This window comes from Protopterus annectens, chromosome 10.part0, assembly GCF_019279795.1.
Source record: "Protopterus annectens isolate FY-2018-M chromosome 10.part0, PAN1.0, whole genome shotgun sequence".
NCBI classification, from domain to species: domain Eukaryota; kingdom Metazoa; phylum Chordata; order Ceratodontiformes; family Protopteridae; genus Protopterus; species Protopterus annectens.
The window spans coordinates 793,535,797-793,562,981 of record NC_056744.1 but is presented as its reverse complement, the minus strand read 5'-3'; the positions used below and the strand labels follow the sequence as shown (position 1 = coordinate 793,562,981).

The 27,185-nt window shown below is 40.7% G+C and overlaps 1 protein-coding gene across 4 annotated transcripts in view; it reads right to left on the bottom strand.

Annotated features, from left to right (window-relative positions):
* Window positions 1–27,185, bottom strand: part of AGL (amylo-alpha-1, 6-glucosidase, 4-alpha-glucanotransferase) — a 1,248,201-nt gene that overhangs the window by 897,394 nt on the left and 323,622 nt on the right. For all 4 annotated transcript variants that reach the window (XM_044085615.1, XM_044085617.1, XM_044085614.1 and 1 more), the window contains exon 7: window positions 8,103–8,214. In XM_044085615.1, coding sequence (XP_043941550.1) covers window positions 8,103–8,214 — 112 coding nt within the window. The remainder of the gene's footprint in view (window positions 1–8,102; window positions 8,215–27,185) is intronic.

The window sequence follows — 27,185 nt, the reverse complement described above, 5'->3', positions numbered from 1 at the left end:
CTGGACAACCCCACTTACCTGATTAAAAAATAAATATACACAAAGCCAACACATTCCTAGTAAAAGCTAGAGCCAGCTATATACTAAACACTCTTACCAACAAACTACTCAGTAACTCCTACTGATCTCCATTAGTAACTACAGACTAAAACAATTGTACAGTTGTGTTAGGAATTTAACATAACTGTAGACATTTTAGCATGTTCACTGCTGCAACAGACAGAACAAGAGAAGTACTGCAGATGGCCTGACCTCCAGAGTTTAGCACCCCTCCCCCTACACTGGGCAGACAACCTCCCACCTTGACATTAGCATGTCTGTGGTATTAGAAGAATGCCTGCCCACACCATCTTTTCCTCCTTCTTGCCCTGGAAACCTCCAGGAATCTGGGCTGAGAATACAGCACGATTCCTTCCAGGTGGAATATTTCCCCATGTATGACAGCCCAACCAGAAGAATCCGCCAAACCTACCTCAAGTTCCAAGCAAACCTCAAGAAGGAGTGTGCAGGGAAAGAAGGAAAAGGGACAGATGGCTAGAACCTCGCCCCCAATCAAAGGGCATCTACAGGAAAGGGAAAAGAGGAGAAGAGTAAACATCTACAACTTATGGTAAGTTCCTAAAAGGATTATTCTAGGTTTGTTATATGATTCACTGCTGCAGCAGTGACAGCATGTGGTAAGATTCCCAAAGCTTACAGACTGGTGGATCATTAAGGCTGAGAAGGTATTGGTTGTAGCATCTCCTGTAGGATGGCTATTGCAAATTCTGCCCTGACTCCAGATGTAGCATCTAGGTAAGGTGTGGAGAAAGGACAATGAAAGCTGCTTCCAAAAGTAGACTGGATGCTGCCCCCCCCCCCCCAGGGTAGGACATGTGGCTATACTGCCTCCAGCAAAATGGGCGCTCATATGGCATGGTAGTCTTGTCATGGAAGCAACAAACAAAGGCAATGGAATACCATTTACAGATGACTTGCCTGCAGGCAGTCCTCTCCTCTATACTCCTTTACGAAAGATAATAATAATAGGTCTGATTTCCTTTTTTCTTTTGCTTTGTCAAAAGAAAACCGTGGTTACTTATGAGCATCCAGGGAATGTAAAATACTCTCCTCCCTTGATATGAACAGGAAGCACAGGATAGAATAAGGTGATACGCCTAATTTGAGGACAATTCTGTCACAACTTTGGATATGAATGTGCCAATGTGATGCATTACCCTATCGCTGTAAAAGATGAGAAAAGGCTCCTTGCACAAGAGGACCTTCAGTTCTAAAATACTTCTGTCAGAAATTCTGGTAATTAAAAAGACAGTTTTTAGGTCAGGTACTCGAGTACAGCAAAATATAGAAATGTTAAATATATACTATCATTAAGCTAAGATATAATTGAGGTCTCAATGCAGAATGTTCTTTCTTGGGTGGACTCTAATGCAGGAATTCTCTTGAAAATTTGCTTTACTGATAAAAATAGAGTGATCCAAAAGCAGGTAGACTGAAATAGTAGACACATGAACCTTCTCTGTATCATAAAGCAATATTGCTCAGTAAAGGTACGAGAGATGTAGGAGGATCATGGACACTGAAATCAGGGGTTCAGGCGCCTAAGCAGTGAGACATTTCCCTGTGGTACATTTGACTGGGGACACATGACTGATATGCTGAGTGATAGTCAGCAGCAGAGAAATATGGCTGTTTGCAAATTCCCTGTGGGCAAAGAGAAGCACATACTGCCATGCTCACAGCTTTAATAACCAAATGCATGGAGGCAGAAGAAGTAATGAGTGTTGTGAGTGTTGTGCTCAGTGTAGAGTACATACTTATGTAACTACAACATGTAGAAGTGTGGCTACAGCATGGAGGAAATCCTGCAGGCTACTGTAGTCACATTTATGCTCCAGTATGCGATTTAGGCAATGTTCCCCAGACAATGTAAAGCGGGTAATGGTCCACACACACCGATTACAAAGGTACTGCCCATTGTGCACTGCATTTGTACTGCCACTGACATGCCCTCAGGCCAGCCTGCTGCTGATGCCTGCCATATTGCCTGCTGTCTCATGTTCCCTTGGGGACCATGGACATTGTTCTCCCCCTGTGACTTTGGTTCTTGAAGTTGTGGGCATGGCAACACATTCTTCTCTTTGCCCACAGGAGATTTGCAAACAGCCATATTTCTCTGCTGCTGACTGTCACTTCAGCCATGTGTCCCTGGTCAAATGTACCACAGGGAAATATCTCACTGCCTAGGCGCCTGAACCCGAAATCGGAGTTGGATCCACACCCCTCTCTTTTACCACCCAAGGCAGACTTTCCATTTTTCAGGGTATTACTTTTTTGTGTTTAACTTCTTAGCCACACCTGCAATAGCAAACACATCCTCAGAAAACAAGTGTCTGAATGGAATGAGAGCTAGGTCATCCATGTTGTCTGTGCTGCAAATACCCTGGGAGCAGTGGAGAGAGTAATAGAAATGAAAGTGAACTGGAAATGATGGGTCTCTGCCAGGAATTTGAGAATTTCCTGCTGCCTCTGAAAACTGGGGTGTGAGGGTAAGTATCCTTCACTTCTTGTGTTACTATCAGTACTTCTGATAAGGGGAGTACAGAATAAAAAAATTCAGCATGTTGAAGGATTTTATTAATAACATGTTCAATTTTGAAAGGGCCAAGATGGGTCTACAGTGCCTTTTCTTGAACCAAGAACAGTCTGAAGTAAACTTCTCCTCCTTCCTCTTCTGGAGGGACCCTTACTATGGCAGCTGATTTGAGAGTATCCGATGCATTCCCATAAATGATGGAAAATTGAGTCGTGTCCCAACACAGCTCCATCACCCATGTGTTTATAATCAGAGAAAAACTACCGATTCATGAACAATGCCAGCCTTGCTCCTAGAAGATAGGGAAGATTATTCAGTGGGTACTGAAATGCGCCATTTTGAAGGGGATGAGTCACTGCCCTTAACTCTGCTATACCGCATGCCCTTGTCTCTGTCACCTTTCCACGAGCCATTTTAAACATTTTACTTCTGTCTGAATTGTCCAAACCTTGTCTGCTTCATATAAAAGGGCCATTGTCCACAGGAAAAATGTTCCGATATATTTATGGACTGGCAAAAGAAATAGCTACTTCACATCATATAGGCATAGTGTGGCCACTTTCCTAAAGCATTTTGAATTATTCTGGTGATGCTGGACCAAACAAATGACATTTGTCAAGAGTGGCCTTAAGGCTCCACTTTCCTGTCACCCCCTGGCAGGGGCAGTATCTTTAGGCAGACATGTCTTCTAACAACTATGCCAGAGCACTCTACCCTAATAAAACAAATGCAGCAAGCAGTATAGCCACATCTGATGGCATGTTTGCCCTTTAAAAATATAAGAATCGGTCTGGACACTTTTGCCTTGAACAGTTCTTCCATTTGCATAAGAATATCACCCTGGCATTACAATATGTTCCCGCAGCAGGGCTAGCCACCCAGCAGGTGTAAACCTTAGCTCGAGATGATTGTCTCTGTTGAAGTGACACCCTGACCCCATGTGCAAAATGGGGAAAAAGGGGTTGAGGATGGATTACAATATGCTCATTTGGCAATTGATGGATCTGATGCCCAAAAATATACGTCTCTAATGTCCAAAGAGTAGATGTGTAGATTTTTTTTCCAATCCTAGTCAGCTTTTAGGAAGTTCATTATTAAAATAGCCAGTAAGGAAACCTTAAAAGCACCTAAACAGATTTAGAGAGTCAGCAATAGAGCTCTTCGTGAGACCTGTTTTGTCCTCCAGCTAGTAAAATCCATCTGGTTTTCTGGGAGATGGAAGCTGAAAATATACTTTTAGTAAGATATTTTCAGAGGAATCTCAAAGTAGTTGAAAAACAGATGATAGCTGTAAGTCTGGTTTAATTAATACCCAGAAGCATTAGGTAAATTTAAAAAGTCAGACAGCTCTTTAAACCCCAATTAAAATGCTCCCTCTTCAGACTGATGGGCTTCACTAAAGTAGACATCTTTAAGAAGAAGCAGCCTCCCTTCACGTCATACCCATAGGAAAAAAGTCTGAATGAATAAGAAGCTATGGATCTGCTCTCAATGCCTGAATCAAATGATATGTCTGGTGAGGGAAGTATTTTCCTCTAAATTAAAGGACATGGTATCCAAAATACAAAGCTCCACAGCTGGTATGAAAGGGAAATTAGCCCTTTGTCCATCTACTATGCAGGTGAAATGCTTGTAAATGCATAAGGCCATGGCAGACACTTTGAAAAGTCTTAAGATCCAAAGAAAAACTGGCCGAAGATTCCACCAACTTAAAAATCTTGATGCACCCAGCTGTATTAAAGCAACTACCTCAGCAGAGGCCTGGCTAGATACAGAAAGCAGTAGAGGGCCGTCTGCCTCTAGAGGGATTCTGGCAGCTAAAAGCATGGAAGGCTGACAGCTTATCAGAAAACCCTTCCACACAGGACAGCCCCTAACACCTCTGATACGGGGTCTAAAGCCTTGCACACCCTACATGCTTTTCTGGATACTAACTTCCTGGGCTCTTCAATTTTTCCTGTAGCACTGTGAATTATGTTTAAGTTCTTCAGGAGACAATATCCCTGCAGAGGATGCAGAAGAGATAAACATCTCTTAGGTCAGCACCAGGAAATGTTGCCATTCCAGGAAAACTTCAAAACTTCAATCAATCAACCAATAAACTAATCGATAAATAAACAAGCACAAATAAAGGCCATCAGGAACACTGTGCAAATCAATAAGTAGGCTTCTCCTATGGAAAAAAAGGGGTGAAAATCCTACAGTGGTTCTCGTCAACTACAATAACACCCACTGGTGATATTCTTCTGGAATGTTAACAGACTCAGAAAACATTACAAAATACACTCAAATAGTGCAACTATGCATGGAACTTACCACACTAGCAGATGTTCAGGTAGGATTACTGTTGAAACAGTAATAGCCACATGGATTACTATGGCAAAAGGCTCGAATTCCAGAACTCTGCACCACTCCCCCTCAAGGCTGGGCAGCTGTTCACTTCTGTGGGACATCATCACAGTCACAATACAAAGAGGACATCTGCTCATATCATCCTTGGATCTTTCTTATACATTAATCATAAGGCAGTGACTTCCTGTATGTCTTCTGGGTTGAATCCTATTCAGGAGACGAACCTACCATGACCAACCTACTTGGTATTCTAGCCATCAAAAGTAAAAGGCCCTTGGTAATCTGGGCTCTTAAAACTCCACCCAGACATGAGCAAGTAGGAGCAGATGTGGACATGCAAAGGGAGAAAGGTGATTAGGCACCCACCCAAACCTTAAGATACCATAATGAACTAGAGGGAAAGGTAGAAGGGAAACATGAATAAAATAATCTTGAAGAAACTCCCAGCCTCTCTTTTGGTGATAACCAGGTGAGAAAGCCAGGAGGCTGTGGAGGGGCATCTGGACTAACCATCTACAAAGCAGGGTTTGGCATAGGAGGATATGCTAGACTCCTACAACATGCTGTGACCTGAGTATAATAACAGATGCCTCAGACAGCACAGGCACCTAGAACAAGGGCTGCCAAGGTGCCTTTTTGAGCCCAAAGCCCTTGAGCCTGGGAGGACCCTCTGTGGCTGAACTAGCATCCCCTACCCTCCCTTTTTTCCTTCTCTTTCAGCACTTCTCAGCATATTTTTCTTCTAAGGTGGAATGTTCCCAACAGGCAAAGAAATGGCAGAGTATGTGGTGACCACAAATTTCAAGTCTTCAAACCTCTGCTGGTCAAGGTAGTTTTTATAAATGGAACACTAGAACACAGTCTTCATCTTAAAGTCCTCTACTTAAACAGAGCAAATGCGAGCTGGAAATATGTTCTTGTCCCAACTAAAAAATGCAGTGAGTATTATAATTGCCTTAGGAATCTGTCTAGCTCATGCACAACTGTAAACTTTCTCAGAGTTACATATACTCTGAGCACAAACCAGTTATATGACCCCAATAACCAAGCACTAAAAAATACATGTCTGGAACAACAAGAAAAAGATTACCACAATTAAGTCTATTTGCCAGATGTGTAGGAATGATTCAACTACTAGACTAAATGCTACACAAACTGATGCAATCTATACTGTGGCAAGAAAGAACTAAATATGGTGTAGACAGATATACTGTCCATAATGAGATTGTGCAGCACTCCACAGAAACAGCTAATCAGGAAGAACTGAAAGCTCTGGAAGTCAGAACGTATGCCAGACTTTCTGCAGCACAAGTCCCAGTAGTTATTGGTACTGTAACAGTGATCCATATCTCAAATTTCACAAACCTGAAGATGAGTTAAAGAAATGAGGTAACTCATGAAAAAAATGGAGACGTTTGTGCTGGTGTTGTCATCAAGAAGGATGTTGGCAGAATGTCTAATGATACAACAGACAGAAAACTGACTTACTTCCAGAAGTCATTGTGTTATTAAGTATAGAGTTCTACTTGCTCCCAAAGTAGGGAGCATTGCTAAGTGTGAAAGTTTATGCAACAACTCCTGGCATGCACATAACTTAATCTAACATCACCTTAGAAGACTTGACAGTAAACCACACACAGTACATCTTGTGGTCATAGGAATGGATGCTCAGGTACACAGATGGCTAGATTGGAGGGGGAAGAGCCAGAGAATAGTATATATTTTGTCACCAAGTATTCGCAATTTTCTTGCATTTTGAGAGAGTCAGTGTTGAAATTATGGCCTATTATTACTGGAGATGACAAGGTGGGAAAATTATTTCCAACTAAAGTAACCTTTTCTTATGGTAGATATTCCAATTTGAAGGAAATATTGAACATCGGAAAAACATATAAAGATAGCATTAGGAAGGGGACCTTTAGATGTGGGAATTGTAAAGTATGTTCCAGAGTTAGAAGTCTAGATGGAACAAAAATCAATAATGTATTATACAGGGCTTTGGAATATTTCGATTGTAATTCTACTGGGGTAGTGTATGTTATAGGGTGTGGCTGTGTGAAACAAAAGTGGTACATAGGTCAAACTAGCAGAAAAGTCAAACTTAGAATTCTTGAACATTTGGGAGACATCAGGCATAAAAGAGTAGATAGTCCGGTGGCCAAGCACTTTTGTGAGCAACATAAGGGGGTTCCTGAAGGATTTATTTTTTGTGTTTTGGGGAAACCTAGGAGTTTTGGTGATGACGCAGTTTTTCATGATAAATTATTGGAAATGGAATCCAGATTCATTCTTAATTTTAAAACTCTTTTTCCAAATGGTATGAATATGGAAATTTAAAATTGTATATTTTCATAGAAAAAAACGTTGCACACAAGTTTTATGTTTTTTCATAATATGTATATAAGCATGAGTACATTTGGAAAAATATTTATGAGATGGAGTGTATTTATTATATTTAATGTCTTGCAATAATATATAAAAAAAGTTTTTTCTGACTTGGGAACAAAAAAAGAAAAAATGTAATTTAAAGTTTGCAAATGTTTAATGCACTGCTTCTCATATTAGATAAGAAGTATGAAATCATATAGGTGAAGTTAGAAACTTCACAGTGAAAACAATATTGAAGGTAGTTGGTTAATTGTTTAATAGGTTTATTGAATCACTTATTAGGATGTGCTATAAAAGGGGTGTTGTTTGATTTTAAAAATGTATTCCAGGAGAAGGCGAAGGCCGAGGTACCAGAATTAAAAAAACTTTCAAACACTATATGCTGTTCGTGTTGTGTTCCAGTATTCGAATAAATGTATGGAATACTTTGGAGCAAGAGGAGATCCATTTGTCAAAGACACCTCCCAGATGCATGGGGTTTGTAAAACTGGGATCAGGACAAGTTTTCACATGAGCAAGTTGAGTACCACTGAGCCTCGAATTGGGAAACAAGAGTACAAACTACAGTCCATCTAGTCAGAAGTGATTGTGTCCAACTTCAGCTTATAGTCAACGCAAACATATCAACACATTAGTACTACCAGTTGGCCGATAGCTTTAATCTTTGAAAAAGTGGAGGTGCAATAAAACGTACTTAGACTTGCACAAACATGCAAGTCTGAAAGAATAGTGAAACAAGATTTCCTCTACAAATTAGTGATGGTACCTTGGGTAAGCAGGGCTCTAAACTGTTGCACAGCCTTGTCTACATCCAGTTGGAAAAATTCCCAGAGTTTTAATTTTGGATAGATGTCGTCCAATAAAATTTTCTTGATTACCTGTTGAAGACAAAGATCATCACAGATGTTTATCATCTCAGACAAACACGTACAGGATAAAACTTAACATGAAGCACACAAGGGGAAAATACACAATAAATAGCAGCAAAAATAAATAAATAAAGCAAAACAAACTTTATAATGCTATTATTTAAACAAATCTGCATACTTTCACGGGGACATTGCCTCTTGCCTCATGATTACTTCTTGCTGTGTTATGTTTCATCTCAAATGGACAAAGCAAGTCTAAAAAAATATAAATTAGTACTTCGTGTATAGTATGATTAAATAAAGAAACAAGACTATTAATCCATGCTTACCAAATACATGACATTGTTAAAATCAACAAAAAAACAAAATTTGCTTCTAACAGGTACAGAACATTTTAGAAAATTTGGTTCTGTTTGCACAAAAGCCAGGACATTATGAGAAGTGAAACAGGGACTGAGATGCAGGGTACCCTACTACAACTGGCCAGTAATGTACATGGTGGCAAACTTCTTAATAACACAACTGACATTAATAAAAGAGGTTAGTGGCAAATGTGGTAACATCATTAAAGTCAGTATTGAGGCTAAAGTTGCTCACTTTTTACCCTCCATGTAGTTCAAGAGCTCATACTTGGAAATGTATTGTACAAAAGTTGTACAAGCTAGGACTCAGAAGAGCTTTAGAATGTTGGAAACATCCAGGGAAGAGATGGTTAGAATATTAGAGTATGAAGAGGGGTTACATGTTAAGTGTGCTGACTACGACACGTGGGGCAAAGCAACATAAACTACATTAAGTCCGAAGAGTATACATACAAGGAAAGGGAATTAAAAGAAATACTGTGGTAAAGATAGGAAAACCACACTGAGGAGCAATGCTGGGAAAAATCATGCAAAAATATTATTTCACAGAATGTTGGTATGGCTGAGGAACTTGGAACCAGACTGGCTAGCACTGCCAGACAACAAAGTCAAAAGAATATAAAGAGGGAATAAATAGGACACTTGGAGAAAGGGGTGCCCAGGTGTTAGTTATATCATATGAATAGGTTGTATGGGCAATCAAGCTTTTTCCTTTAGTTGCCAAGCTTCATACAATTGCGAGTGTGTGCACACAATGTAAAGGACTCCCCCCCCCCTTTTGTTTCAGGATTTAGGGAAGCCTTACAGACGGATAGTGTGAAACAGTGCTAGCCTGGAGACTAGCTTAGATATGAATGATGAATTAGTTCTCCAGAACACCCACTCCTCCAGAACACCTACTCCCAGTGGCCAGCAAATCTGGCAGTTTAGGTACACTCATAAAAGTTAATAACTACCATAAAAAATGGTCTCCCCAATCAAGAAAACAAATTGACAATCATTTGTGAAACAAAAGGGCACAACAGTAAGCTTATCCAGAGCAAAATTCAAGTCCAATGGCGGGCTTCTGTTTTTACACAACTAAGCTACAAAAATAATGTAACTATTGCAAACAAGACAAAGGGAAAGTCGGTCATAAGTTATAGCAAGGCAAGCAGAAATAATGTTCCAATTCTGCTGCACCAGACTTTTAGATGGACAACACTACCTTTTTCCCTGGTTAACTCGCACTATTGTACCTCAGCTGTGTTGTACTTTACTTCCATGACAGTAACACATACATCATTTTGCTTATTACTTTTACTGTTCCTCAAGTCAGTAGACAGAGCTACTCATTTACCAAGTTTGCCACACTTATCTCCTTGTACTACATAACAATGAAAACCCTTTTCACTTTCTGAGGACTAAATTTTAAAAAACAACACTGTTGCCTTGCCTCATACCAGTAAGCCCCTTTTTCTCAACAGGAGATTTAACCTTTTAAACAGCAAAATTATTTCTGGTTTTACTTTGGAATGAATTATTTTCCCTGTCAGAGGGTTTAGCCTTTTAGAATAACAAATATTTACTCAACAGTGAGTCCACATGTTTGTCCTATCAGAAGGTTTTCGTATTTTTGAATCACCAACTTGTTCGTACTAAATGAAAACTCTTTTGTTAGATGCTTGTACTTTTAGAAAAAGCACCTTACATTATCTTTTGTTTCATGCTGCCACAAAAGAGAAAGAGCCTAATCATAAAAAAACATGCAGATCATCATAACGCCATCTCCCTCTTCTCAGGATCATACATCCGGACAGGTAACCTCTATTTCATGTACAGAACTTCAACACACCCTATTCTGTCAGAACTACTACACAATCACAAGTCCAATGGTATCAAGCACCCACTCAAGGCATTCAATCAGTTTTGCAAAATAAAACAGAACATGCAATCATAGGAGGTTACCAGGCTGACAGCCCCAGTGGCCTTACAAGCCTAGCCAAGTACAACTTGTGCTCCCAGGAGTGTCTGATTCAAGCAGACTAAAATCAGCACCTATTGCCCCTGCCCAAGAGGGACACAGCTGGAACCCCGGACTAAATTTCCAGCTACCCATCCAATTGTCCAAACTGCACTTAAATAGGGCCAATGTGAGGCTTTGTTTAACATGCACAGGAAGCTTGTTCCAAAGGTGGGGCAACCTCAGAGACAAATCTGTCTCTCCAGCAAGTTCTGTTGATGTCACATACCAGGTTAAGGTCCTTTCAGCGAGTGACCCATGTGCCATCTGACTTGTAAATGTGCAGCATTTCCATCAAAGCTGGGTCAGAGGTCGCTCTATATGCAAGGCACATGTCACCTCTTGCTGTATGACACAGAGTAAAGTGACAATGAATTCAGTCTGTCTGCATAAGACAGATCTTGAAGACCCTAAAATTTCTTTGTAAGGAACCTTTGTGGTCTCTCCAAAGGAAGCATGGTACTCTATTATTGGCTTGATGAGGGAAGAGTACAGGAGGACTATAACATCTGTACTCTTCCCTCATCAGGCCAATAATAGAGTACCATGCTGATGAGGGAAGAGTACATAGGTTATAACCCCCCTGTACTCTTCCCTCATCAGGCCAATATATACTAAGTCTCTGGTATTCGGGCCGGCCGAGGGCTACCCTGGCAGGGATAACCCAAATGTGATGACTGCAACAGTGAAACACGAAGAGCATCCTCTTTTTCTGGAGGTAATGCCCTTACATAGAAGATGAGCAATATAAAATGCCCTTCTTACCACTGTGGAGACACGATGATCGAAGTTTAGGTTGCTATCAACCTGTGTGTCCAGATCTCTCACCACTGACTGTGTGCTTAGGGTACTGCTACTGATGTGGTAGTTTTCAGGAACATCACTTTGCCAAAGGGAATGATAATGCACTTTCTTGCATTAAGTTTAAGACCATAACTTTGGCACCAGTCATTAGTCTGCATAAGACCTTCTTGTAGGATGCTGACATCGCTAGGGGTTTCAATGATCACTCCTAGTTTGCAGTCATTAGCAAACTTTGTCAGCCACAGTCCATTAATTTTAGCCTGCACTTCGGAGAAGTAGATTCTGAACAGTAGGGGTCCCAGAACGGATCTCTGTGGAACACCACTGGTTACGAGTCTGATGGAGAAGGTGGAGTCTCCTATTTTGACCATGTGAGTTCTATCAGTGAGCCAGTTTGCAACCCACCTGACAATATATGGGTTGATACCCAGCTATGTGAGTTTATCAATGATGCCGGAGTGGGGGATTGTGTCAAAGGCCTTGGCTAAGTCTAGCTACGCTGCATACACAGATTTGCCCTTATCTTGGGCTTTAGTGACTTGTCTTGAAGTCCACCAAGTTTAACAGGCATAATCGCCCCTTGACAAAGCCAAACTGGGTGGGGTTGAGCATTTGGAGATTTCTTACATCTTTGTTAAGGTCCATGATGATTTGTTCCATGGCCTTGCAGAGCAGGCTAGTCAGGCTAACGGGGCTATAGTTCCCAGGGTCCATGGATGTACCACACTTGTGCAAAGGGATGACTGTAGCCGTTTTCCATTTCACTGGGACAAAGCCAGTGTTTAAGCTCCGACTGAAAAACGTGCTCAATGGTGATGTTAATTCCCATTTTAACCTATGTAGAACACAGCCCGGGATGTTGTCTGCTCCCATAGAGGCTGTGTTTTTGGCCTTTGAGCAGGCATTTAAGACTTGCTCCTCGAAGATACTAGGTGGGGTACAGGTGTTTGGGATGCTTTGGGGTATATGTGGTGGGGACAGAGGAGTGAAGCTTTCAATGAACCTGTCAGGCAGCAGATTTGCTATATCCATAGGTTCTGTATATGTAGTACCATTAACTATGAGTTCAGCACAAGTCTGGGCCTTACCTTCGAGATTACAGATGTAACTAAAGAACGCCTTGTGGTTATCCTTAGTTAGGGAAACTAATTTGGATTCATAGTTAGCTTTGAAGGACTTCACCAGTAGTCTTAATTTGTTTGTTTAAGTTGAGGAGGGAGTGTTCCCAGTTTTCAGACCGTTCCTTCCTCCTCTTAGACAGCAATTTTTTTTCTCCTGTTGTATATCCTATTAATGGCAGCTGTCCACCAGGCAGGTTTGTTTTTCCTTAAAGATCTTGCTTTGGTTCTATCTGGTGCAGCAGAGACAATACAATTGTACAGGTGCTTGTATAAAGCACTGGTGTATAACTCAGTATAGGCGTCTGTTCCATCAGTGGGGGGGTGGACTATGAAGCTATTTATGTCATCACGTAAGAGGTTGTAATTGGCCTTGGAGAAGTTTTTTTAGTCTACTTCTTGCTAAGGGGTGGTGGTGGTTCTTATGTTAGTTACCTCTAGCCAGACTGATTTGTGTTCAGATCTCACCAAGGATGGCCACACACTGGGGGGTGGTGCAATGGTCTCATGTTGGTGAGCACCAGGTCCAGGATGTTTGAGCCCCTTGTGGGTGTGTCATCCAGCTTGTCCAGGGCATTGGAGTGAATGACATCCAGGAACCTTTGGGCAAGTGAGTTAGAACATGTATAATTTATCTAGTCTACGGACAGGTAATTAAAGTCACCCAAAACCAGGGTGTTTGGTTGCATCTTGACTGAGTCAAGTAGATGCAAGTAGGCTGAGTGGATGTCCTGATTCATGGAGGGGGTCCTATAGCTGGTAATAACTGGAAGAGGTCTCTTACCTACAGTCAACTGCACTAGTAGCAATTCAAAGGTATTTGTTTAACCAATCTAGAGGTGTATTTATCTTTAATGAATATTGATACACCACCTCCTTTAGTTCTCACACCTTCAGTTTGTGGTCAGAACGTGTGGAAGGAAATGTAACCTGACATAGCTGGGGGTGCTCTCCGCAGCCTTAAAGCAGGTCTCAGTGACTGCAGAAATGTCATCATCTTTCAGGGTGAAAGCTGCTTCCAGTGAATGCAGTTTCTGGTTGGAGGGATATGTATGTATCACAGAGAACACTGCTTCTAATGAACAGTCTTTCACTCTAGTAAGGGAAGAACTTTATTTTACACAGTCAAACAATTTGCATTAGCAGGATAGATAACACCAAATTCATCCTCAGGCATCGGGGAAACATGTACATGCCCCAACATATCCTTACCTGGCCCATTTCAGTATTATTTGTATGAAAATAAGCACTATAAAGTATCACAGGAATGTAAGGTGAGGCTTCTTAAGATCTTCATAGATCAATTGTCTAAGTACCTGTGAACCTATAAAGCAATTTTATCACACACAATTTTTTTGTTACACGGCTATCACCAGTCAGGAGCTTCCTTTTGCAGGCTAACTTTGCATCAGCCATGAATGCTCACTTTTACTGCTACAGCAAGATCTTCATGAGCACAAGCCAAATATTCATGTATGTTTACTAGGTCTACATTTGTCCTTATCCAAAAGGCTGAGAAGCAGTTTTATTATGAACATTTCACTACTCAAGAAGACTTGGCTTATTTTAATACACAGATCCAGGTTCAGACAGCACCCAGTATAATGTAATATTGTATACACCTTGCCTCAGTTTTCCTACCTCTGCTCAGACAGCATTCAGCACAATTCAGTCCTGTATAGAATTATAAACTTGGGTCTATATTACAATACAGAAAATCCTTTTAAGCGAACGTGAAAACACAGATACGTCTAGCGCGAAACGTGATTATGTCGAACGTACTAAACTGCGAAGTCCAAAAAGTCGAAGTGTCATTGTTGGCCCATCTGCGGTACAGCTCCGTAAGGTAAGTGTGTGATAGTTACGGACCTTAGGGTTAGGGTGCGGGTTAAGGTAAGTGCATAGATAGGTAATGTATGTAAGGTTTAGTGTAGGGTTAGAACTAGGGTTTTGTTAAATGTATGTGTGTGGATTATTTGTTTTGTTTTGGTGTATCACTGTAGGGTAAGTGTGCGATAGTTACGGACCTTAAGGTTAGGGTGCGGGTTAAGGTAAGTGCATAGATAATAATGTATGTAAGGTTTAATGTAGGGTTAGACGTAGGGTTTTGGTGCTTTACTTTATAGAAGTAGGGTTTTGGTTAGTGTACATATGTGGATTATTTATTTTGTTTGGGTAGGCAGTATGTAGTGGGAGGTGGAGTTGGCCAACTACAGGGATTCGACTTTTTGTATTTCGCGGTTTAGTACGTTCGGCATATTCGCAGTTCGTGCAATACCTGTTGATGTTTTCGTGTTCGCTTAAAGGGAGTTTCGCTATTATAATTTAGACCCATAAACTTTTATTACTGGTCACACCCAGAAACATTGTGACGACCTTATATGTACATTGCTTGTGATTATCCTTGAACACAATGTTTGTATTTTTGGGAATGACTATTACATACAGAAAATTGGTGTGGCTATGGGCACAGCTTGTGCCAATAGCTAGGCCAATTTATCTTTGGCTAACTGGGAGATTGGGAGATCCATCATGTGCTTTCCAACAATATTTATTGTAACTGCATTAAATGGTATAAGCATTTTGTGGATGATATTTTTTTGCTATGGCAAGGCACAGAGCAGCAATTGAATGATTCTTTTGTTTATTTGAATCAGCTTAATAATTTTTTAAGATTCACATACAAATACTCAGCGGTAGAGATAGACTTTTTAGATGTTAAAGTAATTAAAGATGACCTATGTACTGTGCCCACTGCTATGTATAGGAAAAATGTCAGAAAAAATAATATTCTTCATCACAGCAGCATGCACACTAAACATACTAAATTGAATGTTCTTAAAGGACAGATTTTTCATGTCATGCGATTGCATAATGATGACAGTAGACTGACAGAGGCCCTACTAACCCTCAAACAAGAATTTATAGCGAGAGGCTATAATCATAGACTGATTAACTCAGATTGCTGAAGCCTGGCGTGAAAGGAAAGGGAGATGTAAACCTTATTATTTTTTGAGCTACTCCCCTGGTGATGTAGCCACAGATACACCTGCTACAATCAGTCCCATGCTTACAGGAGGTAATGATACTATGTGCTTACAGGAGGTAATGATACTACGAGTAAGATAAGGATGTCTTTGACTTATGCGAGTGACATTCACATAGTCTGTGATGTTATTAGGAATAATTGGGACATTACTTCCACAGTATAGGAATTAAAAGGAGTAATAGAAGAGCAACCCAATTGATGCCACGGTGGTACGGCGGTAGTGTTGTTACCTCACAGCAAGAGGTTCTCCCGTTCGATTCTCGGCATGGCTTGGGAGTGCCTTCTGTGTGGAGTCTGCATGTCCGCCCCGCGGTTGGGTAGCATTCGAAAGACATGCGTGTGTAAATGGGTGTGCCTTCGTTGAAGGTTGGGCGTCGAGCTGGCACCGCGGCATTTCGTAAAAATCTACTGCCAATCATTAGCAGACCGGAGTTCCGGTGTGGTGACCCCTTACCGGGAAAAAGCTGAAAAGACAAAAACAATAGAAGAGCAACCCAACTTTGCATTTAGGAACAATAGGTCACTTAAAGAAGCAGTTAACTATGTTACAGATTTAGTTCCATACCTCTGCAGATTTTACCAGAGAGAACTGGCACATTTATCTGCAGGAGATGTTTAGCTTGTACTCGCATACATATAGGTGGATAATTTACGCATCCGTCACTAGGGTTTAGGATTGAAAGTGCTTTCTATGCCGACTGCCGAACAAAAAATGTAGTCTATTTTTGTTACTGCACCACATGTCCTGCATTTTATGTAGGTAAGACCAATAGACTATTTAAAGATAGGATATTGGAACACCTGAGAGATATTAAGAATGGCAAGGAAACCAGTGCTTTAGCTATGCATGTAGCTAAAGAAGGACCAAGGCATAACTTTAAGTTTTTGGTATTAGAAATTATGCATAGTACTATGAGAGGAGGTGATTTGGTAAATAGAACTGAATCAAATGAACAGAAATGGTTTATAAGGTTTCAGGCAGACAAACCACCTGGCCTGAATAGTAAAGTTTCTTTGAAGCCGTTTCTCAAGGCTAGAGCTCTTAAACATTGATTTTTATTAATGAATTATTTCTGTCATTGTGAGGTCAGATAGTGTATGTACTTTTTTAGTTATTCTACTAATTTATTAAATAATTTATTGAATGATTTATTATATATTTACATATTTTTATTAATAATTCGCTGCTATAATGCCACTGAATTTTAGCTTAATTCTCATTTATGCTGCTATTACTATTTTAATGTATTAACACTGTATATTAAGAGCCAGTTTTTTACTGTGTTACAGCATTTTAGAGGTTAAGTATACAATTAAGTTATCAGTCTATTTGACTAGCTTATTTGAATGTATATAAGCAAGTTTCTAATGTCATTTCTTATTCTAGTCTGATGAAGCGGATATCCGTGAAAGCGCTTACTTGTTTCCTTGGAATAAATGATCTTGTGACTTTTATTCAGCCATGTGGAACCAGTGTGTTTTTACCTAACCACTGCTATATGTACTTTGCTTTAGACAGCATCAAGTAAAACTCAGTGTTGTACATACATCTACATTTCCAACAAAATGTATCTCTGTTTTTACTTCTTACAAACAGGGCTTACAAGCACAGCATTTTCAGAAGTTTCTAACAGAAGCAATACAGTTCTTTCCAGAAGGCATTAGTAGTGATTTTCATTTCAGCATAGGACACCTTAAATGTAGCATAGGACACCTTAAATGTAAGAAATGACTGCTGCATACATGCACTGTTCTCCACAGTTACCAAACACACCATACTCTGAACTTTGGTGTCTTTTAATTCGAGGTCTCATAAGGGATCCAATGATGCTAAGTGACTGAGAACAGCAATATCAAGAGATTTATGGACAGGGGGCATTAAGCAATCACAGCATACAATCAGGCTGATGATGATCTTGAAGGAGGGTCTTGTGTGGGGGGTTGATGAAACTACTGACAGCAGCAAAAGAACAGCATCACAGAATGACTTACAAGATAAGCTAGAGTAGATGTTTGGAACCATGTGAAGTAAATGATCAATAGATGTGAAATGTACAAAAGGGAGCTGCTCATAAAAACCCTTGAAATTCATGCTCCATATTCAAGCCTGTGCTAATATTATTTAGTGCAATATTGCCAGTTGTAAACAGGATCACATTCCCATCCATTTAAAGAATGCATATGGTGATGGATTGATAATGCTTACTTTTATACATAATCTATTTGGTCACGTTGGTAAACTGTAGAATGACAAATGTTGATGTAAGAACATTATTACCTGTCAAAGCATTGCTTTGTTTACCAGAAGTCTGTCAGTGTTTGTGCATCGTTGTGCTGTAAAATGTAAAAAATAAAATGCAAATAATCATTGCAGAAGAGTAGTTTTAATGCTAAGTTTGTTTTCATTGTGAGAATGTATTGCTTTGTTTAGCAAGTGTGTATCACTGGTTTGTATTATAAAATTTGAAATAAATGTTTTAAATTAAATCCAAATATCTGTAATCACTGTAGAAATAAATCAGAAGGCAGTATGCAGAGTGAGAGTTTTGAACAGTGTTTATGGCAACTGGGGAGAAATTGGCTGAAAGCAGGTATCCTGAACAGAAGGAGGGCATTCCCATCAGCTGACATCATGATGATGTCACAAAATGGGCGTGGCATGGATGGGAGATGGGGTGGAAATAGGTGGAGTTATGGGTGATGTGAGGGGTGTGACCTTAGTCTGGTTTTAGCCACAAAGAAAGCTGGCAACCCTACATAACCATGAGCTTCAGGTGCACATTACAATTTTAGTCTTTACATTTAGACTGCATTAAAACATGAATTACATTCAGCATTTTTCAGTCCACACACTTCTGAACATACTTTGCTTCACTCTAAAACAGTGCAGTACTTTTCCTCCCTGTACACTAATGTACACAACTCAATGTCTGACTTATTTTTCCAAAAAAGCCAGTATAACTATTTTCAGTGCACTGCCACTAAGTTTTACTGACAAATCAGTTACTGATTCACTTTCCACACGCATCACTTTTTTATTCATAATTTTGGCATAACTGTTAACGTCTTCATGTCAGACACATGGTAGAGGGTTTGATTCTGACTTTGGGTTATTCACTAGGTTTAAAATGGCCTTTCAGGGAAGTCAGCCTAGTATTCACCCATTAACCTATGAACCTAAGGAAATTTTCACAGCAATTTCCCCCAGTTCACAAGTAACCTGGCATCATCATGTTTTATAGTTCCTGGACTTCAATTCTACAGTAAATTACATTTTGCTATTGAACATACAAATGATAAGCATTGCAAAATTGCTTTGAATCAGCATTTTTTTAATAGCTTAACACAGCAACACTCCATACCTTGATGCAGCATTCCAATTACTTCCAAAATATTTATAGTTCTTATTATTCTGCCACAATTTGGCATGCCATACACTTCTTAAACTTGGTTTAACAAGTAACTGCATCTCCTTCTCTCTCAGTCTACATTTTGCTTTGTTCTCTCTGTCTCTAGGTGAGGCAAAACAGAAGCTTCTCACTACATTCAGCATTCAGTTAAAAATTCATTTAACAATGCACTTGAGTTTCACCAGTTACATTTAGCTTACTAAAGGGAAAAAAAACAGGCATTCATTTTGAAGCACACACTCTAGTCTCTCTGCAGGTGGGCAAATAACTCACAATGGATCTACACTTGTATGTAGTGAAGTAAGGATCGAAATACAGTACAGTTTGATATAGTCAGACCAAACTTCACCCACCAAATAATCAATATATCATAAGCAACCACTGGAGACAGCTTTATTTTTCAGGTGCGAGTTATTTACACTAAATTATCAATTCGAAAATAAAAAACAAAACTGTTGTGCAAAGCCGTATCAACTCAGATTTCTTTAAACGAAAATGTCTTGCAGTTTTCAGTCCTTTCCTGGTCAATAAACTTTGAAGCAAATTCTTTAATGCCTGGTTTTACTCCCTTTTGGATCCAGTCACGCTCTCTCTACAAAAGACGCTAACTCAAATATTCAGTCTCATACTGTACAAGCTTTTGTGAGTCTCTCCCTCTCCACAGTACTTTCGCTCTCTCCCACAGAGGCCTGCATCTCTGTATTACTCTGACACTGTCCCTTTACCAAGAAGGGGGTGTGGCCTTCTCCACTCAAAACAGATGGTGAAAAGTTAGTAATGACAATAACAGTCTAAAAAGCCCTTCCAGGTTACAGGCCATCTTTTGAAGAGCACAGTAAGAATGCAGGCCTCTTTCATTTCCAGCTTCCATTTAAACAAGGTGCAGGCCTCTCATTTCCAGCTTTAATTTAAACAGGTAATTACACAATGTATAAATAAACAGTTAGTCCCCACTGTGCTGTCACATTCCACGTTTCTCGGGTCTCCCTTCAGGTGACCCTCCAAGTAAGGAACCTCCTGATTTTAACCCTTCAGGCTTCTTTCTTTCATACAGCAGGAATGAAAGATCAATAATTAATTACCTAGCTAATACAGAGTGTTGCCTGACTACTTGTTTATATTTACCCACACACTGCAATACACAGCTAAGAATACATAAACCCTTTTTTCTAGAGCCAATACATTACAATTACCTCCCTCCCAGCACAAAATAAGGACTATGGACTAAGTGATGGGTTGTAAGCTCTCAATAACCCATCTGCATTTCAAATGGCTAGGCTTCTGAGGGTCACTGTACACTGAAAAGACAGGAAGGGATAGCACACACTGGAAAAGTTTGTATCAACTTTCCTACTTAAACACTAATAGAGCATGATCTGTTTCCAAACTTAAGTGTCTACCCAATAAATAGGTAAGCAAAGCACCTAAACAGGCAAGTCCAAGGGTCAGCTTCCAGTGATTTCTGCTGTCCACCTGGTGAATCTGGGTATACTGGGGCAATGCAGCAACTGTCTCATGTACACAGACAACCTTCTCCTCCTACCACCCAACACTACAACCTGCGTGAGATGTACTTTCATAGCCAAATTGGAAGCAAAGCTCTCTCCAGCCAAGAGATTGTGCTAGACAGTCAAAAGGAGAAGGGTAACACCTGCACTAGACCTCAAGCAACACATAGCCCTTCAAAATCCACACCATCAACACCCACACATAGCAACATTAAACCCACATATGCAGAGGCCCTTAACATTAACCTGCCCAAGCAAAAAGGACCTCCGAAGCTGAAATGCAAACAAACACCAGTCACAACCAAAGTGACACATAGCTCACAACACCAGTGTGCCACCCAACAACAGCCCATAAAGCAAGACAATGTACCAAACACTTTAGTCATAGGTGACTATAGTCAGGCACACTGATGTCCCACTCACCAGGCTGAACAAGGAGAAAATTACAGTCAGCTGCCTGTCAGGTGCCAGGATCCGCCACATAATGCACGCACTCAAGTCACTCCACAACAAGTACAAATACAACTCTGTCATTGTCCATGCTGGAGTGAATGACTTGAGACATACCTCCCTGGACTACATGAAGAGAGACATGGAACAGCTATCAGATCATGTGGCCCAAGCAGGTATGACCCTAGCCCTGAGTAGCATCCTGCCTTCGCCCAGAATGATACCACAGTATAAAGACAAAATGATTGACTTCAACAATTGGCTAAGCTTCTGGTGTCATTTAAAGGGGATCCAGTATCTATCTGCCTGGGATGACATGATCAACAAACCACGATGCTTTGCCAGAGATGATCTGCACCTGTCACCCCTGGGATTCAGGTTACTGGCTAAAGCTCTCGCCACCCCTACAGTGCCTTTTTTAGGCAAGGTTCAAAGGACAAAACCACCACTGTAACAGATACAAGCATGCAAAATCTGAAGGTAATGGTACTCGATGCTAGAAATCTAAAACTCAAAATACACTCTCTCGAGACACTCCTAAAAATGGTGAACATCGATATCTGTACAGTAACTGAGACCTGGTTCAAGGCTCCTGACAGCACCCGTGCAATACCAGGCTACAACTCTTACCACACTTTTCGGTCACCAAACTAAGACTGAAACACTAAAGGTGGAGGAGTGTCGATATCCACCAAGGATATTCACACCTCCAGGCTAGTTGCCAAACATAATGCATCTGAAATGCTGCAGGTGCAACTAACACTAGGTAAGAATGCAATCCAAATTGTAGCTTGCTACAGATCCCCCACCATGCCCAAAGATACTCACTACACCTTTCTAAACATACTGGACAATATTAAAATACAACCAAACACCGTAATACTGTGTGATTTAAACTACCCTGCCATTAACTGGGAAAACTACTCTGGTACCAACACCTTTTCCCAACGGTTCTTGGAATTCATAAATTCCATTGCCCTGGATCACCTAATCCACTGTCCCACCAGGGGCTCCAATATCCTAGACCTGGTCATTACCAACATGGGAGATAGACGCTCCACACCAGTGGTCACCCCCTCACTGGTCAGGTCTGACCATAAGCAAATTACCCTTGACATCCACATCCCACCCCCTCTCCACAGTAAGGAAACCTCTGCAAAAAACTTCTAACAAAGCCAACTTCATGCTACTCAAGTCAGAAGTGACAAACGTCTTGACATCCATGCAGATGGGAGATGAATGTTCGCCTGCTGAATCCTACACTAAGGCACTGTACGAGCACATCCACTCATGCATGAATCATGCCATCTCAAACAGAACCAAGATGCTCTCCTCCAAAAAAAAGGAAGCCAATCTGATGATCCCCTGCCATAAACAAATTATACAACAGAAGAAAGAAACTGTTGCAGAAAACAGGAAAATCCCAGGATGCAAAAAACTCCCTTACCAGCCTCAATAAGAAGCTGAGATCCCTCATAAAATCCTCCAAAGCTAGTTACGAAAATAAAATTACCAAAAATTCCAAAGACGACCACAAGACATTCTATTGTTATGTCAAGAATCTAAATGGCAATGTTCAGATATGCTCTGAGCTACAACAGAATGGCATTAAATATACTGATCTCAAGGATATTGCCAATATCCTGGAAGCAACGTCACCCCCCTCTCACCCCCTAAAGGGCCCATCTCAATACCAAAAGATTGCAGAATTCCAGTAATCACGGCCACACAGGTAGAAACTGCACTCTCCAAAGCTAAGAATACAGCATCCATGGGACCAGATGACATCCCGGGTTATGTACTACATGAACTACAAAATTAACTGGCACCTCACCTAAGTGTGTCATGTTTAATCATAGCCTCACCTTAGGCTTCATGCCAACTGAGTGGCGCACAGCTAGAGTTATCTCACTCCACAAGGGGGGATCCACCTTGGATCCCGGGAACTACCATCCCATAAGTCTGATCAGCCTGATCTGCAAGGGCATGGAAGGCATTATCATGGCACTTATAAACAAATACATTGGCAACCTTCAAACACTGGATCCCACCCAGTTTGGGTTTGTGAGGGGCCAATCTTGTCTACTGAACCTGAATGACTTCTTCAAATCAGTCTCCAGAGCTGTGGACGAGGGTAAGATGGTCCACACAGCCTATCTGGACCTCGCCAAGGCCTTTGACACCATCCCCCACTCTGGAATCATAGATAAACTTACTAAGTTGGGCATAAATCCCTAGGTCACTCTATGGGTTGCCAACTGGCTTACTGACAGAACCCAGACTGTAAAAGGTAGCCAACTCCAAATCCAGCTCCAGACAAGTGGAGTACCTCAGGGTTCAGTCCTGGGACCGCTCTTGTTTGGCATCGACTTCTCTGAAGTACAGGCCAACACTAAGGGACTCTGGCTAACAAAGTTTGCAGATGACTGCAAACTGGGAGCCATTATTGAATCCCCAAATGATGTGGATATTCTACAAAAGGGCCTTACAGAAACAGATGCTTGGTGCCACAGCCATGGGCTCAAGTTTAATGCCAAGAAATGTAGAGTTATCCTCTTTGGGGAAAAAACTTGTACCCAAGAATTACCACATAGGTGGCAGTACACTAAACACCGAAAGTGTGATGAAAGACTTAGGGACATAGGTGGACAGTGGTCTCATCTTCAATAACCACATCGCCACAACAGTCAGGAAATCCTTCTATGTGGCACACCTCATTACTAAGGGCTTTTCATCCAGAAAAAAGGAGGTCATTGTCCCACTGTACTCATCCCTCATTAGAACCATTATAGAATACAACACCACATTTGGCATGTACCTCACAAGACATCTGCAACAACTGGAAAGGCCGCAGAAATTCCTCACTAAAAGAATCACTGGCCTAAAGCAGATGCCCTATACTGACAGTCTAAAAAAAAAACGCCAGCTATACTCTGTGGCATATCGTATACTCAGAGGTGATCCCTGCTGAACATACAAGGCCATGTCAAACCCTGAGCTGTTGGACATGCTCCACTTAAAGAAATCCCAATCCCTTAGAGCCACACGCTCCAGGGATCTAAACCTTGTCATCACAATGAACAAAAAATGCTGGAGGGATAGGTTCCTGACCCAGGGACTCCCCAAACTCTGGAATAGACTGCCCATACATGTCAAGGAGAGCACCTCCTTGGCGCTCTTCAAAAGGAATCTTGACGATTGGATGGGAGATAGGAAATTCACCCCGGGATCACGTCAGTTGCCCTGCTAGACAGGTGTCCAGGGAAGTAAATATTGTGGGAGAAATATCCAGGGAATTGTTATGGCTAGGCTTGTATAGGCACTAGGGCCGATAGCCTAGTACCAACCTATGAACCTATGAATAGCACTTTCAGACATACAGGGACCACCTTCTAGTTGGACATCCTCTTGGTACAGCAGAACACCTCCCCTCAGCACTGCTCAACTTTCTGATGGTATAGCGCAAAAGTTGTTCCTCACCTTGAGTGGCTTAGGATAACAATGCCCCCAAATCTACCTCCAATGTGTCTGTATACAAGGTAAACTCTTTAGTAAAACCATGAGTCACTAACACACTTTAGTACATTAAATGTTGTACCTGCTTTAAGAGACCACTACACCTTGACAAGAACACTCCCTATTCTGAGATCTGACAGACAATAATAATTGCAAACATTGCAAAAATCAGAAATATTCTATAACACCCAGCAAGACCAATGAAAGCCTTCACCTGAATCTTAGTGGAGGGTACAGACTAAGTAACAAAAATAGAGGCAATGAAAAACTAGTCTTACTGGATGGCTGGATTAGAAGTTAACGTTGCAAGCTTTAGCGCCTGTGTGACCCAGAACAAGTCACTTAACCAGACACTGCTTCTGGGTCGCCCCAGGGACTCTGTCTAGTGGGCCTGGTTCTGGTTAACAAGAAAGATCATTTACTATTTTATTGCCACCCCTCTTCCAATAAGTTATCACAAATATCTGGCTTCCACTATGCCCAATTTACTTTTCTTAGCATTCACAGTCATCCCCTCCTTTCTTATAGATTCTAGTACAGCTTGTTTTGGCAAGTGAAATTAACATGCCTAAGAATGAATGAAAGAATGCATGCATGCAATACCACATTATTTAGATATTTAACAGAATATTGTGAGTGGGGCTTCAGTGTTTTATCCACCATCCTCTGAAAAGCGGTTGGGGCTCCATGTGGGCCAAATAGTAATGCTGTACACTGAAAGAGAATTACGGGTTACAAAGACTGTTTCACTTTGGCAGAGGAGGCAAGGGGTATCGGACAGTAGTTACTTCATCAAGTCCAGTGTTGTCAAGTTATCTGGCACTGCCTAGGTTTCTCCAACATCTCATCAAATCTGGACATGGGACAGCTATCAAATTGTGAAATGCAGCTCTTGTTTTTAAAGCCATAACATCATGTAATACTTCCTTCAGGGTTAGGGACCAGCACTACTGGGCTCCTCCAGTTGCTGGGAGTCTCATCTTGCCAAACTTGAACATTTTTGAATTTCTCCCATTACTGTGTCTGTCAGGCCTCTGGTACTTCGTAAGGTCTCATTCTAACTTTCACTGCTGGTGTTATCTCTGTATTACCTTTGGTCGATTTAGTTCTCCCACACACAAGTGAAAACATTCATTTCTTAAAATTAATTCTCTTGCTTCTTGTTTTTGTACTCTTGAAAAGGATTCTTCCAGCTGTATTTCAGTTTAAGACTCCTTAGTTTTTCCTGCATGAACTTCAGCTTGCAAACTCTCTTCAGAATTCTTTAATTCCTTTCATGGCTTCTATAAATTAAATGTGATAGATTTGCTCTTTCCTAGCTATTAGAGTTTATAACATCTATTCTTTCCATCACCTCAAATGGCCTACCATTTGGCCACATTTTTTTTTTTTTTTGTGGAGGTCACTAGCACTAGTACCTGCAATCCTGAATTAAATTCTCCAAGTCAGGCATTCTTATTATAAACTTGTTATATTTCCTGCACACTCTGCATGTACTCCCTTACTAAAGGTGTTACCATCTTTAATTTATCCTGCACACTGATGTAGTGTTTGATTACATGTCTGAATGGTGTCTTCTCCCAACTTTCCTTAGCAATACTAAACAGCCTTCTTGGATGTCTACCATACAAATGTTCATAGAAGAGAAACCTAGTTGCAACTTGTGGTGCCTTTCTGATTTAAAGCAAGGTAACAGTAAGTTCCCGTTTCTATCATCTGCTTTAACTTTCCTTAGTATGAATTTTTGTGTTTTATTAAAACCGCTCTACAAATCTATCATTCTGCTGATGACAGACTCATACTTACTATTTCTTCAAACAACTGTTAGCATGACTATGGACACAAGTGGCACAGTGCCTTTGACATAAAGGGATGCCTAGATTGGCAAGTATCACTTTAGGGCTGCCCACTCAGTAGAACATTTCAGTTCTCTAGCAACAGCTTTATCATTAGCTTTACATTTTAGCACAGTCTACTAAAACGCGTATATATTGATACCCACTAACAGATTTTACAAGTTTTCCACAATGTCCACAGCAATATGTTACCCCTGTGATAGGCACTGGGATACAGGACAGTTTTCTGACACTCTAAACACAAAGCAGAGAAGTATTCCATATTTTCCTTATGCCTGGCCAGGGAAATCTGTCAACTACTACTTTCTTAGTTTTGCCCATCCTCGGGTGACCTCTTAAAGTATGATGTCCTAGAAGGATCTGGCAGTAATACTGGACACAGAATCCCTTCCGTTTCTTTAGCTGCTCTATTTAACAGATCATCATTTAACTCAAAGGGCAAAAAATAATGGAAACATCCTGTTCACTATGTACCTCTACAACCCTGGCTACGTTCAACTGTACACTACTTACAATAGCATCTTACTGTTGTGCTTTTCTTGTTTGTAAGTGCAACTCAGTGATGCTTTTTTCAGTAAACTGTCTCCTTGTGGAAGGTATAGCACCTTCCACAAAAAACATTGTCACTGCAGCTTCTTCTAGGTATTTTCCTGCAAAGGGTAGTTCTAAGGAAAAGTTATCATCAGCTTTATTTTTTTTTGGCTTATAGATACCTTGTGTGAAAATTTTTGATAATGCATGTGATCCATTTTACCATGCAAAAAACAGTAAAACTCTAGTACATTTTATAGTTTCTAGGCCAACTCCCTTCTCCAGGTTTTGATTTTGGATCTCTACAAGAGTGCCACCACCTTGCTTGACAGTCCACCACCACCACCAAATTCATATACTGAATGCTAGTATTG